General features: G+C 54.8%; 1 protein-coding gene across 2 annotated transcripts in view; it reads right to left on the bottom strand.

The window, feature by feature from the left end:
• The window catches only part of LOC147111665 (piwi-like protein 4), a 137,081-nt gene extending 125,684 nt beyond the window's left edge, over positions 1-11,397 (bottom strand). Inside the window, exons 1-2 of one of the 2 annotated variants that reach the window (XM_085998766.1) lie at positions 11,260-11,397; positions 3,806-3,885 (exon numbers count right to left, since the gene is read on the bottom strand). In XM_085998766.1, coding sequence (XP_085854892.1) covers positions 3,806-3,874 — 69 coding nt within the window. In that variant the 5' untranslated portion in view covers positions 3,875-3,885; positions 11,260-11,397. Of the gene's footprint in view, positions 1-3,805; positions 3,916-11,259 lie in introns of both variants that reach the window. The other variant, XM_085998765.1, reaches the window with a different exon arrangement.
• Positions 11,398-18,783: the final 7,386 nt, after the last annotated feature.

An 18,783-nucleotide genomic window follows, 5' to 3' on the forward strand; every position in this document is an offset into this window, starting at 1 on the left:
TGTGAGAGAGAGAGAGATTGGGAGTGTGAGAGAGAGAGAGATTGGGAGTGTGAGAGAGAGAGAGATTGGGAGTGTGAGAGAGATTGGGAGTGTGAGAGAGAGAGAGATTGGAAGTGAGAGAGAGAGAGAGATTGGGAGTGTGAGAGAGAGAGAGAGATTGGGAGTGTGAGAGAGATTGGGAGTGTGAGAGAGAGAGAGATTGGGAGTGTGAGAGAGATTGGGAGTGTGAGAGAGAGAGAGAGATTGGGAGTGTGAGAGAGAGATTGGGAGTGTCAGAGAGAGAGAAAGAGGGGTTGGGAGTGTGAGAGAGAGAGATTGGGAGTGTGAGAGAGAGAGATTGGGAGTGTGAGAGAGAGATTGGGAGTGTGAGAGAGAGAGAGATTGGGAGTGTGAGAGAGAGAGAGATTGGGAGTGTGAGAGAGAGAGAGAGAGAGAGATTGGGAGTGTGAGAGAGAGAGAGATTGGGAGTGTGAGAGAGAGAGAGATTGGGAGTGTGAGAGAGAGATTGGGAGTGTGAGAGAGAGAGAGATTGGGAGTGTGAGAGAGATTGGGAGTGTGAGAGAGAGAGAGATTGGAAGTGAGAGAGAGAGAGAGATTGGGAGTGTGAGAGAGAGAGATTGGGAGTGTGAGAGAGATTGGGAGTGTGAGAGAGAGAGAGAGAGAGAGAGAGAGACTGGGCCGCCGCGGCCACTCACCTGATGGCTTTGGGTCGGGCTCTTGGGCGGGGCTGTTGACGCCGCGGGGAAGTTTTGTGCGCGGCAGCTCCTGGCACGGCCCGCCGCGGCTAGTGACCTGGTGGCTTTGGGTCGGGCTCTGGGGCGAGGCTGTTGACGCCGCGGGGATGTTTTGTGCGCGGCGGCTCCCGGCACAGCCCGCAACTCAAGGCCCAGGCATATCGGGCTGCTAGGCCGCGCCCGGCGCCGGCACAGCCGCTCGAAATGGCCGTCAAAGTAGGCGAGCCTCCGGGCGAAGGGCAGGGGATCACTTCATTTCCTACTGTTGCTAAATACAATTTAAAACTCAAATAAATTGTTATTTTCCTTAGTTCCCTAACACACAGAAAGTGTGGGGAAAAAATCGTGAAGAATCAAGATGGCGGCCACTCACCTCGGTTCAGAATGATAAGGCCCTCCCACACACGCACCGATTGGTCAGCCGTCAGGTCACTGAACTGTAGGATTGGTCAATCGTCAAGTCACTCAACACTCAACTGTAGGATGGCCCGCCCGCACGCGCAATGAACCCGCCCCCGTGACGCAGCGATTGGTCAACCATCGGTCAACTGTCAGGTCGCTCGACCGCACGATTGGTCAACCTTCACGTCACTCAATGCTAATGAGCAAATGAGCGGAACTTTTCCCATTTAATGAGCGGAATTTTGAATGTTTTTTGGATACCGTGGGCACGATTTTTGTCTGACGGAAAAGTAAATACGTCCGTAATCGTAAGCTTTCTTTTGATGTGACGTGCGTGTAGATACGCTCTATAACTTTCGAACGTATAGAGAACAGACAGACAGACGAGGTCTTATATAGAGATATACATAATGATTAAGAAAAAAAATCCACAACATCTTGTCTTGAAGCAATGGTAAGAATATGGGTGCTAACAAAGGCACCTAACAACTTGAGAAAGACCAAGCTTTTGAACCTATCCTGGGCAATTATTTTCATTCAGCATTCCACCATGCATATTCAGCAGCCCAGGGACCACAGAGCAGAATAACATGCAAATGTTTTTCCACTGTGCTCTTTCTGAAAGACCTGACATTCTCAACTACTTTGTAACTATTCATGATGCTACATATTCAAAGGTATTAGCCATGAGCTCTTTACACTTAGTATTGGGGATGATGGTGGATGGGGCAGGGAAATTGAGTTTTAGGAGGCAGTATGTCATGGAAAAAAGGAGCCTTGGGTTGTCCATGCCCCTCCAATATGGACTTTAGTCGGAGGATTTGGCTGGGGAGAAAGTCGCTGTAACTAGGTCTCGCAAGGTCTAGATAGTTGTAACTAGATCTTGCGATGATTGATTGCATCAGTTGTGTTCCAGATGTGCTTGAGTTTGTGATCCTCATTTAAGAGAGTAAAGTTTGGGACTGTACCAAAAGAATAGTAGAGGGATGAGACAGTGAGTAATTTAGTGGGAATGAAGGTGTTGATGGCAGAGGTAGAAGAGTAATTCAGCAGGTTAACAACAGTACAGGTGTCATAATTGGTGAAGGTCCAGAGAGAGTTGGGAGCCTGAGAGTAAATTAGTTTGGAGATATTTTTTTCAAGGGGCAGAACGTAAGTGTGATGGAAGGATGGGAGTATCAAAAGAAACGAGAAAGTAGTCAGAGATGACCGTGGGTGATCAAAACTTCGGATGTAAAGAGGCCACGTGAGATGCCAAGTTAAAGAGGTAGCCATAAGTGTTGGGTGGGAGAGTTTATACGGACAAGATTGAGTTGGGACAGGATAAAGTCCAAGAGGGGACTGAGGAAAGATGAAGAATCACTCAGTACAGAGGCCAGTGGTCCTCAGTCAGGAAATGGATGTAGGGCTTGCGAGAGTGGTACACCATGAGGATTTTAACTATGAGGCAGAAAAATTGTGTGGTGCCCAAAGTATAATATACTAGAGGAATGGGGTGAATGCTGTAGTGGTTTGGGGACAGCGAGTGTTAGAATGTGTAGCCAGGTGAGGAGGCATCACAGAAATCTTGCACAGGTTTTCATTGCTGTCCGCTTTGCCCGAATTCCTGATATGCATTCCCTTGGGTAAACCTCTATGCCAAGAGCATAAATTCATAACATTTATTTTATACAGTGCAGGGCTAAGTTTACAAAACTGTGTTCCTGGTAGGGAGCCTTGCCCATCGGGAATACAGATTGGGAAATTGCAGACACGCCCCCACCCCCCACAATTTTCCATTCGCATGGACAAAACTTCACTCCAGTTGGGTGAGGCTCCCTGCTCTGGGTGCAATTTCAAGAATTAGATAATGATCTGCAATTAGCTAGCAATTGTAGCAACAAAAAAGAAAACGTAATCTATTAAGTTGGCAACAATACTGACCTAGAAATTAGTTTAGGCCAATTTTGAAGCATCAAATGCACACAGGGATGGAGGCCCAAGGAGCATGACTTTGGTCCTCGGGCCTCATCTACGGCGAGCTGCTGATGCCCGTCGCGCCTCCAGCGACAGCTCACCCAACTGAAGAATACAAATTTGGGCCACCTGCCTCAAGAGTGCTGTGGAGCCGGGAGGCACTCTCCACATTAACTTTAAAAATAAATAACTACATTTACCTTTTGGGTGGCGGACGCTGGCTAGGTTGCATCCATGTGCAGAAAATCTGAGCGGAACAGGCGCAAGGCCTGAGGGCAGGCCAATTGGGCAGAGGGGTCCTAAAACATGCAATAGGTGTCTCAGTAGTTTATGCAAGGGACTGAACACCTGTTTTAGCCAATTTTGGGTCAGATGTTGTTCAGGCATCCTTGGGGTGCACGACGTTAGCCCCCAAAATTGTGCCTTATTGTGCCCATTTTATACCCATAAAATTTCTACCCCTATAATTCTAATCAGAAATAGTAACATTGAACTGTAAGAAAAAGGTCACGAGAGGTATTTCTATTAAAATTGCACTACCGGCAAAATGACATTTTGAGGCTGCTATCACCCTCTAGTTCACAGATAAGAGTAGACTCAGGACGATTTACTGTGTTGTATACAATATTAAATGTATAAACATAAAAATATATATTTTTATTTTCATGTTAAAAAAGAAATGTTCATTTAGCAGAGAAGCTAACAAGACATACACTTGCACTTCTCTGTCCTTCATTCAGCAAGGCTTGCCCTCGGGCTTGTCCACTGGCTCTTCCAGTCATCTTTTGTGCTTCTACACAGATCAAAGAACACCGGCAAGTAACTGAGAAAACAATTTTAAAACCACTTATTATTAGCTTACATTTTCCACTGAACCATACAAGTAAAACAGAGAATTTGTTGCCTTCAGGTACTCTTGGAAAGGTGTAGCTAGCACATTCCAGTATGACTGCATGCAAAGTTTAGATTGAAATCATGTACTATTAATAATCTAGAATTTCTAAGACTTTTTCCATCAGTATAAGAAAAATAAAGTCACAAAACTGTCTATAAGTTCATTAACTTTTTATTCCAACTCAAGCAACAAATCTGCACATCTGACAGAAAGGAAAAAGCAGGCTTAGTTTTAAATCCTATCCTTTCATAAAAGCTAGGAAAAAAAAAATTCTGAATGCACGTCCCTGGTGTGTAGCCTTGCCCACCAGGAGCGCATGTTGGGGTAGATTTTGACTGTGGGATAGTGTAAAACGGGCGATAGCAAATCGGCAGCCCGTTTTACATCTCATCCAAAGTCAAACTCTACCCCCATTGAGTTCTTAATGGGCAGAGAATCATAGGGATTCCCCCATAATTTCCCCATATGCACCAATGGTGGGCCATTCCAGATATTCAGAAAAATCACTGAAATCACTGAAATGAAAACCAATCATCTTGGTTTCAGGTAGAAAAGCCATTGTATTTCAGTCCATTCCACAGTCATTTTTAAATATAATATAAATCCGCTTTTGGAACCTGACGTAAGAAAACTACTGGGTACTTGGTCTAAGCGTTAAACAAAGCTTTAATCAACTGTTTTACAACATGGAGGTCTAGAAACATAGAAACATAGAAGTTAGGAGCAGGAGTAGGCCATTCGGCCCTTCGAGCCTGCTCCGCCATTCAACGAGATCATGGCTGATCATCCAAACCCTAGCACCCGGTCCCTATACCGACAGGCATCCCACCCAAGCCCTATCCCCGTAACCCCACGTATTTAATCCCCCCTAACACTAAGGGTCAATTTTTATCATGGCCAATCAACCTAACCCGCACATCTTTGGACTGTGGGAGGAAACCGGAGCACCCGGAGAAAACCCACGCAAACACGGGGAGAAAGTGCAAACTCCACACAGACAGTCGCCCGAGGCCGGATTTGAACCCGGGTCCCTGGCGCTGTGAGGCAACAGTGCTAACCACTATGCCACCGTGCTGCCTAGTTGTGTCCTTCACTAGTTCCTGTAAAAGAATGTCCTGAGCAAGCTGGGCCCATGCCCGAGTATTTATACTCTCCCTGGACAGCGCCACCAGCAGGCCGCCCAGTATTATTTCATGTCATTTCCACATGAATGACAAGATTCATGTCATTCTTCCCGCCTGAAGGATTGGTAGTCCGGCGACTTCATTCTACCGGATTAATCGGACTACGAATAGCCGCAGTCGTTTGGATCTCCGTTTGTGGCCAGAAGGCACGTCTCCTCGGACCGTGTCTTGGTCCCTGGGTCACTTGGTTCGTACCGGCAGGCTGGCAGAGCCCGCGTCACCTTGATTGACCTGAGGGGGACTGGGGAGATCATGACTCCGGGTGCGAGCCCCCACAGGCGCAGAGCTGGCTTCATCCTGCTCAGTAGTCGGTGATTGACCGGCGTCCTGGCTTCGGGTGGTCATCCTGCGGGGAGCGCTCTGCTCCCTGGGTTGATCTGGCGGGGTAGCTGGCAGATCCCTGGACGTCCCGGGTAGGGAGTCATCCTCGGAGGAGCGCAGAGTATCGGCGTTGTTAATACGGATCTCTCTATCGATTGGGTCCGTGGGACCGGTTGGGCAGTGAGCCAGATCCCGAAGTGAAACTGTAGACTCCCGGCCATCAGGGTACCGCACGTACGCGTATGTGGGATTGACATCCGTTAGTTCCACTTTGTCTACGAGGATCGGACGAATCTTCGGAGCAGCATGGGGCCAGGAGCTGCCAACCATGATGGTAGGGACGTCCCATGAGTAGAGCGACGCTGGAACCCGAACAATCGTTCGTGTGGAGTAACATTGGTAGATGTAGAAAGGAGACCCCTGATGGAATGCAACGCGTCAGGGAGCATAGTTTCGCACTGCTGGTCTGATGGGTTGTGTGACCTCAGTGCAAGACGAACAGCGTTCCAAATGATAGCTTTGTATCTCTCAACCTGTCCATTTCCAATAGGACGATATGGTGTCATTTTACTTGTGGCGATTCCCCGTTGGGAAAGATAACTTTTGAGTTCGCTTGACATGACGGAGGGACCCTGATCAGAGTGGATAAAATTGGCCATACCGCAAAAGGAAAAGACCTGATCGAGGCATTTGATCACTGTGGAAGTAAGCATATTGGGACAGGGGAAAGCAAAGGGAAAGCATGAATATTCGTCCACCATAGTAAGCAAGTAGGTGTTTCGCGTTGAAGGCGGCAGTGGCACTTTAAAGTCAATGCTGAGTCGCTGCATAGGCAATGTAGCGTGTAGGAGCGAGCCATCTGACGGACGGAAGAATTGCGGTTTTAATTCCACGCAAATTCTACAAGTGGAGCATGTTCTTTTCACGTCTTCCGTAGAAAATGGGGGATTTTTGGATCGCACAAAGTGTAACATACAGGTAACGCCAGGATGGCATAAGTCAGTATGAAGATCCGCAAGAGTCGAAGTTGATATGGAAGAGCAGAATGCATGCGCGAGGGTATCCGGGACCACATTATCTTTGCCGGGTCGATAATGTATGGTGTAGCCAAAGGCGACCAATTCCATTCTCCAGAGCTGTATCTTGTTATTCTGGACCTTAGTGCGTTTCCGGTTATCCAGCATAAAGGCCACAGAGCGCTGATCGGTTATAAGCGTGAAATGGCGACGAGTGAGAAAATAACTCCATTTACGTACTGCTTCGATGATAGCCGTAGCCTCCTTCTCGACAGGAAGATAATGGAGCTCGCTACCCTGCAAAGTTCTGGACAGAAATGCAACGGGTCGATCACCTTGATTCAAGGTAGCCAAGATCGCCACATCCGATGCATCGCATTCAACCATGAAAGGGAGATTTTCATCAATGGAACGAAGCGTGGCTTTTTCCAGTTGTTGCTTGAGGAGGTCGAAAGCTGAAATAACCATTGGCTCCAACGGAAATGACTTCGCGTGAAGCAGGGGCTGGATCTTGTCAGAAAAGTGGGGTATCCACTTCGCATAATAGGCGAACATGCCGAGGGCCCAACGAAGAGAGCCGAGATTCATAGGGGGAGGGAGCTCCTGAAGCAGACAAAGTCATTCCGGATCCGGTTTGATGACAACATTGCCCACCCAGTAGCCAAGGATGTTGACTGATGGTACTGATTTCACGGATTTGAACTAATTTAAGGTTAGGTTGCGATGACAGAGAACGTCAAGAAATTTCTGGAGGTTGGCATCGTGCTCCTTCTGGTCATGACCAGCAATGGCGATATTATCCAGATATGGAAAAGTGTCCGTTAAGCTCTCCTGTTTGACTAGGCTGTCCAGTGCCCGTTGAAAGACCCCAAACGGAAGGCAACAAAACTGGTAAAGCCGACCGTTGGCCTCACAGACCGTATATTTCTTGTCAGAATCCTTTAACGGTACTTGATAATATGCGCTCTTTAAGTCAAAAGTTGAAAATACCCTGTAGTTGGCAAGGTTATTGACCATGTAATCGACGCGTAGTAGTGGGTAGGCATCCAAGTTGGTATACTGGTTAATAGTTTGCGAGTAATCGATGCAAAGACATTTCTTGTGGCTTCAGAGGATTTTTAACAACGACGACTTGAGCCCGCCAGGAAGATGAACATGGCTCAATGATACCGTCCGCTAGAAGGCGAGAGATTTCTGCCTCGCTAAAGGATAGATCATCGTGACTGAAACGTCGTGATTTAGTGACTATGGGCTTACATCGGGGGGAAAGATTGGCAAACAAGGAGGGCTTGTCGAGCAAAGCCGCCGAAAGCGCACAAAACGGTACTTTGGAAATAGTAAGCTCCGGCTTTGACCCTCCAAACTCAAAAGTGAGTCTTTTGTGTTGCTTCTGGAAATCCTGTCCCAGGAGCACATCACTGCATAGGCTTTTGAGCACCCCAAGCCGGGTGGAAACATAAGTGCGGCCATTGAGAATAAGGTCGACAAGACAAAAGCCGGAAGAGTTGGTGGTCAGTGTCAATTTCCCTGTCCGAGGGGAAAATACGCAATTTTAACTTACTGACAGCCTGCTCACTGATGAAGCTGTCAGAGCTACATGAGTCGATTAGTGCATTCAAAATGTGTCCATTTACCGAAACCTTTGTGGCTGCATGGGACAGGCTTTGGGGGAAAACAGCTGTGATGGGAGGAGGGGCAGTTTTATACTTGACAGCTGTAACATTAGTAGTGGCTCTTGGGGAAGGAGCAGTTTTATAGATAGCAGCTGTAACCCTAGGAGAGGCTCTTGACTGACATACTTTAGAAAAGTGACCTTTCTTACTGCAATGATTGCAGGTTGCATTACGAGGACAAAATTTCCTATAGTGAAATGCACCTCCACAGAAGAAACACTTATTTTTAGATTGCCAAGATGCCATTAGGGTAGGGTCGTCATCAGCTAGGATAGAGTCGTCATCAGTGAGGGCTTCCGCCTGAGGCTTAGCGGAAGAGTCACTAAAAAGTGATAGCAGCAGTCCGTGCACGTGGTAAAAGATAGGCATCTGCATTTTTTTTGCTAAGTCCAGAGAATATGCCTGGTCATAGGCAGCTTGTAACTCAAGGGTTTTATTCTCCAACAGACGCTGGCGAATGAAGGGAGACGCAATTCCATTAATAAAAGAATCACAAATGAATTCCTCCTGGTACTGCTCAGCTGAGACAGCTTTGAGATTACAGTCTTCGCTGAGCCTGCGAAGCTTTTGAAGGAATTCGTCAAATTATACCTCAGGTTGTTGTCGAGTTGTGACCAGTAAGTGCCGAGCAAAAATTTCATTTGGGGCCTTAACATATAGTTGCTGCAGTATTTGGATAGCCGAGTCATAGTCTACACAGTCTTCGATATAGTCAAACACGAGGAGATACATAATTGGCAAGCATTTGTAACTTATCAGGAACATTCTCACCACATGCCCCGAGGAAGTTGCTGAAGGTACGATACCAATGTTTCGATACCTTAGCAGTTGTAGGTGAATTCGGGTCCAGGTCAAGATGGCAGTTCTGAGTAGTTTCTCCATGATGGATTGATTACTATGTTTGGTTCCCTTCTACCGTTTGAGTCGTAGCCATCTGTTCCCAAAATCACTCAGAGCGTGGCGCAAATTCCAGTTGATTAAATTGACGTAAGAAAACTACTAGGCACTTGATCTAAGCATTAAACAAAGCTTTAATCAACTGTTTTACAACATGGAGATCTAGTTGTGTCCTTCACTAGTTCCTGTAAAAGAATGTCCTGCACAAGCTGGGCCCATTCCAGAGTATTTATACTCTCCCTGAACAGTGCCACCAGCAGGCCGCCCAGTATTATTTCATAAGTCATTTCCACATGAATGACAAGATTCAAGTCAGAGCCGGTATACTTTTTTGCATCTATTTTGAATCCATTAGTTGTGTTGGCATTATCTCATTACTCACTTTTCTTGTGCTTACTGGAAAGGGAGAAACAGAAAGGGAGAAACAATGAGAAAATCCAAACTGGGCAAATCCACTGATATATGGGAAAGAAGAACTACCATAAGAGAAACAGATGGTGGGAAATGGGATACAAAGACAGCTGGGCTAGTAGTAAATGTGTTAACAGATTCATATGAAATTAATTTGCCCACAAATTAATAACCAAGATGTTAAATAGAAATGGGTTAACATCTCAAAATATAAAACAGAATTTCATATGAACACAGTAACGTGTTCTTCATTAATATTTCACAGTGCAATTTCAACCACAGCAAGAATAGAAACCCACATCCCACCATTCCAAGAAATGCAACTTGAAATTACCATAGTATACAGTCAAGAAAACATTGCTATCCTAGAAATCCAAGAGATTTGATGGTTGCTTCAAAACTTAGTTCGTTATCACAATTAAAGTGCCTGTATCACAAAAGTTATTGGGGTAGAATTTCCATGGGGTTCTCCCAATTGTCTGCCATGACTTCAGGCATAATCAGACAAAACAGATACCAAAACAAAAGTGGGGAATGCACAAGAGGCCAGAGGAACAGAGTTCTCACAAGGTTGTTGTCGGCTGCATGATGTTGATGTTACAGATAGGGAGGAACAAAACCATGAACTGGTTTAAACATAAGGATGAGAATTTTTAAATTTCAGGTGTTGGGGAACTGGGAGCCAATGTAGGTAAGCAAGTACAGGGGTGAAGGGTGAGCAGGACTTGGTGTTGGATTGCACACAGGCAACAGAATTTTGGATGAGCTGAAGTTTAACTGCAGCTCATCCTAGACTGCATATCGAATAAGCATTCTGACCATACAAAGGCAGCGGGAAGAGAAGCCAATGCTGAAGATGCTACGACGGAGGGGTAAAAGTGGCATAATTTTTTATGCAATGCAAAGCGGAGATTGATCATTTAAGATTTGCATGTAATACACTCAGTATTATTTTTGTCTTTCTTGTACAAATCAGTGAGTATATAAAATATAGCAACATTGCATTATCTGTGAATGGAATGAAAGGACGCCTGACCCCTCAGATTTTTCAAAGGGTAGTCTACTCACAATAGCCTCAAATGCTTGCGGTTATACGCAATTTTTCCCCTTTTTGACTGGTTAATTAATGCTTTAAGTCACCATAGGGGCCAGCTAGCAACTTTATTTTTGAGAAAAGATGTTGAATTTAACATTATACAAGTAGAAATTGAAAAATTCAGCTCCGGCAACATAGGCAAATTTCCAGACATTCTAAAGTTTGCAAATTGGTTTATTCAATAAGTAGATCTGCGAAAAGATGGCCCTACCACTACACATTTTAATCTGTTCAAAGAAAAATTATTTAAATTTGTCAACATTACAGCTTCCTCAAAATATTTTGTAAAACCCTAGTGTTGTTAGTTGGCAAAAATAAAACTGTTTAACATGTCTCAAACACAGCACGACATCTCACATTCTGCAGCAACCACCATTAGCATTGGAGAGAAACTTTTATTTTCTTTGCACTGCAACCAATAAAAAATTACAAATTATCATCCACTTTGCAAACGAATCTAAATGAGCTAGTTCGTTTTCTTGCATCGGCATTCAAATAAACCTGAAAATAAATATTTTTCAAACAAGGAACGTAGAAAACAGGCTTGGAATGCCCATCAATCGGATGCAAACCTTCTGCAAGCGAACCGCCGCGCCACACTGTGAGCAAACCGAACGTCTCTCGTTCACACAATCTTTATTCTACAATTAAAAAACAAAACTACATTTACTCACATTTAACAACTCCGAAATTACTGCCTAATTCTTTGGGGGTGGGGGGGATTGCTGTTGCTTAACTACTGATCATGTGCGCAATGTATTTTTTTCCGGGGGCGCGCTGTTCCGAATTGGTGCCGGTTTCTCCGCGCGGACTCCACCCACCCGTGAGCTCCTCCAACCCCCTCCGCCCGTGAGCTCCTCCAACCCCCTCCACCCACCTGACAGCTCCTCCAACCCCTCCACCCACCCGTGAGCTCCTCCACCCACCTGACAGCTCCTCCAACCCCCTCCACCCACCTGACAGCTCCTCCAAACCCTCCACCCACCCCTGAGCTCCTCCAACCCCCTCCACCCACGCGCTCCTCCAACCTCCTCCACCCACCCGTGCGCTCCTCCAACCCCTCCACCCGCCCGTGAGCTCCTCCAACCCCCTCCACCCGCCCGTGAGCTCCTCCAACCCCCTCCACCCGCGAGCTCCTCCAACCCTTCCACCCACCCGTGAGCTCCTCCAACCCCTCCACCCGCCCGTGAGCTCCTCCAACCCCCTCCACCCGCCCGTGAGCTCCTCCAACCCTTCCACCCACCCGTGAGCTCCTCCAACCCCTCCACCCGCCCGTGAGCTCCTCCAACCCCCTCCACCCGCCCGTGAGCTCCTCCAACCCCCTCCACCCGCCCGTGAGCTCCTCCAACCCTTCCACCCACCCGTGAGCTCCTCCAACCCTTCCACCCGCCCGTGAGCTCCTCCAACCCCCTCCACCCGCCCGTGAGCTCCGCCAACCCCCTCCACCCGCCCGTGAGCTCCTCCAACCCCCTCCACCCGCCCGTGAGCTCCTCCAACCCCCTCCACCCACCTGACAGCTCCTCCAACCCCCTCCACCCACCCGTGAGCTCCTCCAACCCCCTCCACCCGCCCGTGAGCTCCTCCAACTCCTCCACCCACCCGTGAGCTCCTCAACCCCTCCACCCACCCGTGAGCTCCTCAATCCCTCCACCCACCCGTGAGCGCCTCCAACCCCCTCCACCCGCCCGTGAGCTCCTCCAACCCCCTCCACCCACCTGACAGCTTCTCCAACCCCTCCACCCACCCGTGAGCTCCTCCAACCCCCTCCACCCACCCCTGAGCTCCTCCAACCCCCTCCACCCACCCATGCGCTCCTCCAACCTCCTCCACCCACCCATGCGCTCCTCCAACCCCTCCACCCGCCCGTGCGCTCCTCCAACCCCTTCCACCCGCCCGTGCGCTCCTCCAACCCCTTCCACCCGCCCGTGCGCTCCTCCAACCCCTTCCACCCGCCCGTGAGCTCCTCCAAACCCCCTCCACCCACCCGTGCGCTCCTCCAACCTCCTCCACCCACCCGTGCGCTCCTCCAACCCCTCCACCCGCCCGTGCGCTCCTCCAACCCCTTCCACCCGCCCGTGCGCTCCTCCAACCCCTTCCACCCGCCCGTGCGCTCCTCCAACCCCTTCCACCCGCCCGTGCGCTCCTCCAACCCCTTCCACCCGCCCGTGAGCTCCTCCAAACCCCCTCCACCCGCCCGTGCGCTCCTCCAACCCCCTCCACCCGCCCGTGAGCTCCTCCAAACCCTCCACCCACCCGTGAGCTCCTCCACCCCCCTCCACCCTCCCGTGAGCTCCTCCACCCACCCGTGAGCTCCTCCAACCCCCTCCACCCACCCGTGAGCTCCTCCAACCCCCTCCACCCACCCGTGAGCTCCTCCAACCCCTCCACCCATCGTGAGCTCCTCCAACCCCCTCCACCCACCCGTGAGCGCCTCTAAACCCGCCACCCACCCGTGCACTCCTCCAACCCCCTCCACCCACCCGTGAGCTCCTCCACCTACCCGTGAGCTCCTCCACCCACCCGTGAGCGCTTCTAAACATTCCACCCACCCGTGCACTCCTCCAACCCCCTCCACTCACCCGTGAGCTCCTCCAACCCCCTCCACCCACCCGTGAGCTCCTCCAACCCCTCCACCCACCCGTGAGCTCCTCCATCCCCTCCACCCACCTGTGCCCTCCTCCAACCCCCTCCACCCACCCGTGAGCTCCTCCAACCCCCTCCACCCACCCGAGAGCTCCTCTACCCCCTCCACCCACCCGTGAGCGCCTCCAACCCCCTCCACCCACCCGTGAAATCCTCCAACCCCCTCCACCCACCCGTGAGCTCCTCCAACCCCTCCACCACCATGTGAGCTCCTCCAACCCCCTCCACCCACCTGACAGCTCCTCCAACCCCTCCACCCGCCCGTGAGCGCCTCCAACCCCTTCCACCCACCCGTGAGCTCCTCCAACCCCTCCACCCACCCGTGAGCTCCTCCAACCCCTCCACCCACCCGTGAGCTCCTCCAACCCCCTCCACCCACCCGTGAGCTCCTCCAACCCCCTCCACCCACCCGTGAGCTCCTCCAACCCCTCCACTACCATGTGAGCTCCTCCAACCCCCTCCACCCACCCGTGAGCTCCTCCAACACCCTCCACCCACCCGTGAGCTCCTCCACCTCCACCCACCCGTGAGCTCCTCCAACCCCCTCCACCCACCCGTGAGCGCCTCCAACCCCCTCCACCCACCCGTGAGCTCCTCCAACCCCCTCCACCCACCCGTGAGCTCCTCCAACCCCTCCACCACCATGTGAGCTCCTCCAACCCCCTCCACCCACCCGTGAGCTCCTCCAACACCCTCCACCCGCCCGTGAGCTCCTCCAACCCCTCCACCACCATGTGAGCTCCTCCAACCCCCTCCACCCACCCGTGAGCTCCTCCAACCCCTCCACCACCATGTGAGCTCCTCCAACCCCTCCACCCACCCGTGAGCGCCTCCAACCCCCTCCACCCACCCGTGAGCTCCTCCAACCCCCTCCACCCACCCGTGAGCTCCTCCAACCCCCTCCACCCACCCGTGCGCTCCTCCAAACCCCTCCACCCACCCGTGCGCTCCTCCACCCGCCCGTGAGCTCCTCCAAACCCTCCACCCACCCGTGCGCTCCTCCAAACCCCTCCACCCACCCGTGCGCTTCGCCAACCCCTCCACCCGCCCGTGCGCTCCTCCAACCCCCTCCACCCGCCTGTGCCCTCCTCCAACCACCTGTGAGCTCCTCCAACCCCCTCCACCCACCTGTGAGCTCCTCCAACCCCCTCCACCCACCTGTCAGCGCCTCCAAACCCTCCACCCACCCGTGAGATCCTCCAACCCCCTCCACCCACCCGTGAGCTCCTCCAACCCCCTCCACCCACCCGTGCTCTCCTCCCAACCCCTCCACCCACACGTGAGCTCCTCCAAACCCCCTCCACCCACCCGTGAGCTCCTCCAACGCTCCACCCACCCGTGAGCTCCTCCAACCCCCTCCACCCACCCGTGAGCTCCTCCAACCCCCTCCACCCACCCGAGAGCTCCTCCACCCCCTCCACCCACCCGTGGAGCGCCTCCAACCCCCTCCAGCCACCCGTGAGCGCCTCCAATCCCCTCCACCCACCCGTGAGCGCCTCCAACCCCCTCCACCCACCCGTGAGCTCCTCCAACCCCCTCCACCCACCCGTGAGCTCCTCCAACCCCTCCACCCACCCGAGAGCTCCTCCACCCCCTCCACCCACCCGTGAGCGCCTCCAACCCCTCCAGCCACCCGTGAGCGCCTCAACCCCCTCCACCCACCCGTGAGCGCCTCCAACCCCTCCACCCACCCGTGAGCTCCTCCACCCACCCGTGAGCTCCTCCAACCCCCTCCACCACCACCCGTGAGCTCCTCCAACCCCCTCCACCCACCCGAGAGCTCCTCCACCCCCTCCACCCACCGTGAGCGCCTCCAACCCCCTCCACTCACCCGTGAGCTCCTCCAACCCCCTCCACCCACCCGTGAGCTTCTCCAACCCCCTCCACCCACCCGTGAGCTCCTCCAACCCCCTCCACATACCCGTGAGCTCCTCCAACCCACTCCACCCCACCCGTGAGGTCCTCCAAAACCCTCCACCGGCCGTGAGCTCCTCCAACCCCCTCCACCCACCTGTGCCCTCCTCCACCCACCTGTGCCCTCCTCCATACCCCCTCAACCACCTGTCAGCTCCTCCAACCCCCTCCACCCACCTGTCAGCTCCTCCAACCCCCTCCACCCACCTGTCAGCTCCTCCCAAGCCCCTCCACCCACCTGTCAGCGCCTCCAACCCCTCCACCCACCCGTGAGCTCCTGCAACCCCCTCCACGCACCCGTGAGCTCCTCCAGCCCCCTCCAACCACCCGTGAGCTCCTCCAACCCCCTCCACCCACCCATGCGCTCCTCCAACACCTCCACCCACCCGTGAGCTCCTCCAACCCACTCCACCCACCCGTGAGCTCCTCCAAACCCTCCACCCGCCGTGAGCACCTCCAACCCCCTCCACCCACCTGTGCCCTCCTCCAACCCCCTCCACCCACCTGACAGCTCCTCCAACCCCTCCACCCACCCCTGAGCTCCTCCAACCCCCCTCCACCCACGCGCTCCTCCAACCTCCTCCACCCACCCGTGCGCTCCTCCAACCCCTCCACCCGCCCGTGAGCTCCTCCAACCCCCTCCACCCGCCCGTGAGCTCCTCCAACCCTTCCACCCACCCGTGAGCTCCTCCAACCCTTCCACCCGCCCGTGAGCTCCTCCAACCCCCTCCACCCGCCCGTGAGCTCCGCCAACCCCCTCCACCCGCCCGTGAGCTCCTCCAACCCCCTCCACCCACCTGACAGCTCCTCCAACCCCCTCCACCCACCCGTGAGCTCCTCCAACCCCCTCCACCCGCCCGTGAGCTCCTCCAACTCCTCCACCCACCCGTGAGCTCCTCCACCCACCCGTGAGCTCCTCAACCCCTCCACCCACCCGTGAGCTCCTCAATCCCTCCACCCACCCGTGAGCGCCTCCAACCCCCTCCACCCGCCCGTGAGCTCCTCAAACCCCCTCCACCCACCCGTGAGCTCCTCCAACCCCTCCACCACCATGTAAGCTCCTCCAACCCCCCTCCACCCACCTGACAGCTTCTCCAACCCCTCCACCCACCCGTGAGCTCCTCCAACCCCCTCCACCCCCACCCCCTGAGCTCCTCCAACCCCCTCCACCCACCCATGCGCTCCTCCAACCTCCTCCACCCACGCGCTCCTCCAACCCCTCCACCTGCCCGTGCGCTCCTCCAACCCCTTCCACCCGCCCGTGCGCTCCTCCAACCCCTTCCACCCACCCGTGCGCTCCTCCAACCCCTTCCACCCGCCCGTGAGCTCCTCCAAACCCCCTCCACCCGCCCGTGCGCTCCTCCAACCCCCTCCACCCACCCATGCGCTCCTCCAACCTCCTCCACCCACCCGTGCGCTCCTCCAACCCCTCCACCCGCCCGTGCGCTCCTCCAACCCCTCCACCCGCCCGTGCGCTCCTCCAACCCCTTCCACCCGCCCGTGCGCTCCTCCAACCCCTTCCACCCGCCCGTGCGCTCCTCCAACCCCTTCCACCCGCCCGTGAGCTCCTCCAAACCCCCTCCACCCGCCCGTGCGCTCCTCCAACCCCCTCCACCCGCCCGTGAGCTCCTCCAAACCCTCCACCCACCCGTGAGCTCCTCCACCCCCCTCCACCCTCCCGTGAGCTCCTCCACCCCCTCCACCCACCCGTGAGCTCCTCCAACCCCCTCCACCCACCCGTGAGCTCCTCCAACCCCCTCCACCACACCGTGAGCTCCTCCAACCCCTCCACCCATCGTGAGCTCCTCCAACCCCCTCCACCCCACCCGTGAGCGCCTCTAAACCCGCCACCCACACGTGCACTCCTCCAACCCCCTCCCACCCCACCCGTGAGCTCCTCCACCTACCCGTGAGCTCCTCCACCCACCAGTGAGCGCTTCTAAACATTCCACCCACCCGTGCACTCCTCCAAACCCCCTCCACTCACCCGTGAGCTCCTCCAACCCCCTCCACCCACCCGTCGAGCTCCTCCAACCCCTCCACCCACCCGTGAGCTCCTCCATCCCCTCCACCCACCTGTGCCCTCCTCCAACCCCCTCCACCCACCCGTGAGCTCCTCCAACCCCCTCCACCCACCCGAGAGCTCCTCTACCCCCTCCACCCACCCGTGAGCGCCTCCAACCCCCTCCACCCACCCGTGAAATCCTCCAACCCCCTCCACCCACCCCGTGAGCTCCTCCAACCCCTCCACCACCATGTGAGCTCCTCCAACCCCCTCCACCCACCTGACAGCTCCTCCAACCCCTCCACCCGCCCGTGAGCGCCTCCAACCCCTTCCACCCACCCGTGAGCTCCTCCAACCCCTCCACCCACCCGTGAGCTCCTCCAACCCCCTCCACCCACCCGTGAGCTCCTCCAACCCCCCTCCACCCACCCGTGAGCTCCTCCAACCCCCTCCACCCACCCCGTGAGCTCCTCCAACCCCTCCACTACCATGTGAGCTCCTCCAACCCCTCCACCCACCCGTGAGCTCCTCCAACACCCTCCACCCACCCGTGAGCTCCTCCACCACCTCCACCCACACCGTGAGCGCCTCCAACCCCCTCCACCCACCCATGAGCTCCTCCAACCCCCTCCACCCACCCGTGAGCGCCTCCAACCCCTCCACCCACCCGTGAGCTCCTCCAACCCCCCTCCACCCACCCGTGAGCTCCTCCAACCCCTCCACCACCATGTGAGCTCCTCCAACCCCCTCCACCCACCCGTGAGCTCCTCCAACACCCTCCACCCGCCCGTGAGCTCCTCCAACCCCTCCCACCACCATGTGAGCTCCTCCAACCCCCTCCACCCACCCGTGAGCTCCTCCAACCCCTCCACCACCATGTGAGCTCCTCCAACCCCTCCACCCACCCGTGAGCGCCTCCAACCCCCTCCACCCACCCGTGAGCTCCTCCAACCCCCCTCCACCCACCCGTGAGCTCCTCCAACCCCCTCCACCCACCCGTGCGCTCCTCCAAACCCCTCCACCCACCCGTGCGCTCCTCCACCCGCCCGTGAGCTCCTCCAAACCCTCCACCCACCCCGTGCGCTCCTCCAAACCCCTCCACCCACCCGTGCCGCTTCGCCAACCCCCTCCACCCGCCCGTGCGCTCCTCCAACCCCCTCCACCCGCCTGTGCCCTCCTCCAACCACCTGTGAGCTCCTCCAACCCCCTCCACCCACCTGTGAGCTCCTCCAACCCCCTCCACCCACCTGTCAGCGCCTCCAAACCCTCCACCCACCCCGTGAGATCCTCCAACCCCCTCCACCCACCCGTGAGCTCCTCCAACCCCCTCCACCCACCCGTGCTCTCCTCCAACCCCTCCACCCACACGTGAGCTCCTCCAACCCCCTCCACCCACCCGTGAGCTCCTCCAACGCTCCACCCACCCGTGAGCTCCTCCAACCCCCTCCACCCACCCGTGAGCTCCTCCAACCCCCTCCACCCACCCGAGAGCTCCTCCACCCCCTCCACCCACCCGTGAGCGCCTCCAACCCCCCTCCAGCCACCCGTGAGCGCCTCCAATCCCCTCCACCCACCCGTGAGCGCCTCCAACCCCCCTCCACCCACCCGTGAGCTCCTCCAACCCCCTCCACCCACC

The sequence above is a fragment of the Somniosus microcephalus genome, chromosome 10 (assembly GCF_052327205.1).
Source record: "Somniosus microcephalus isolate GS21.2 chromosome 10, FLI_Smic_1.0, whole genome shotgun sequence".
Classification (NCBI taxonomy): domain Eukaryota; kingdom Metazoa; phylum Chordata; class Chondrichthyes; order Squaliformes; family Somniosidae; genus Somniosus; species Somniosus microcephalus.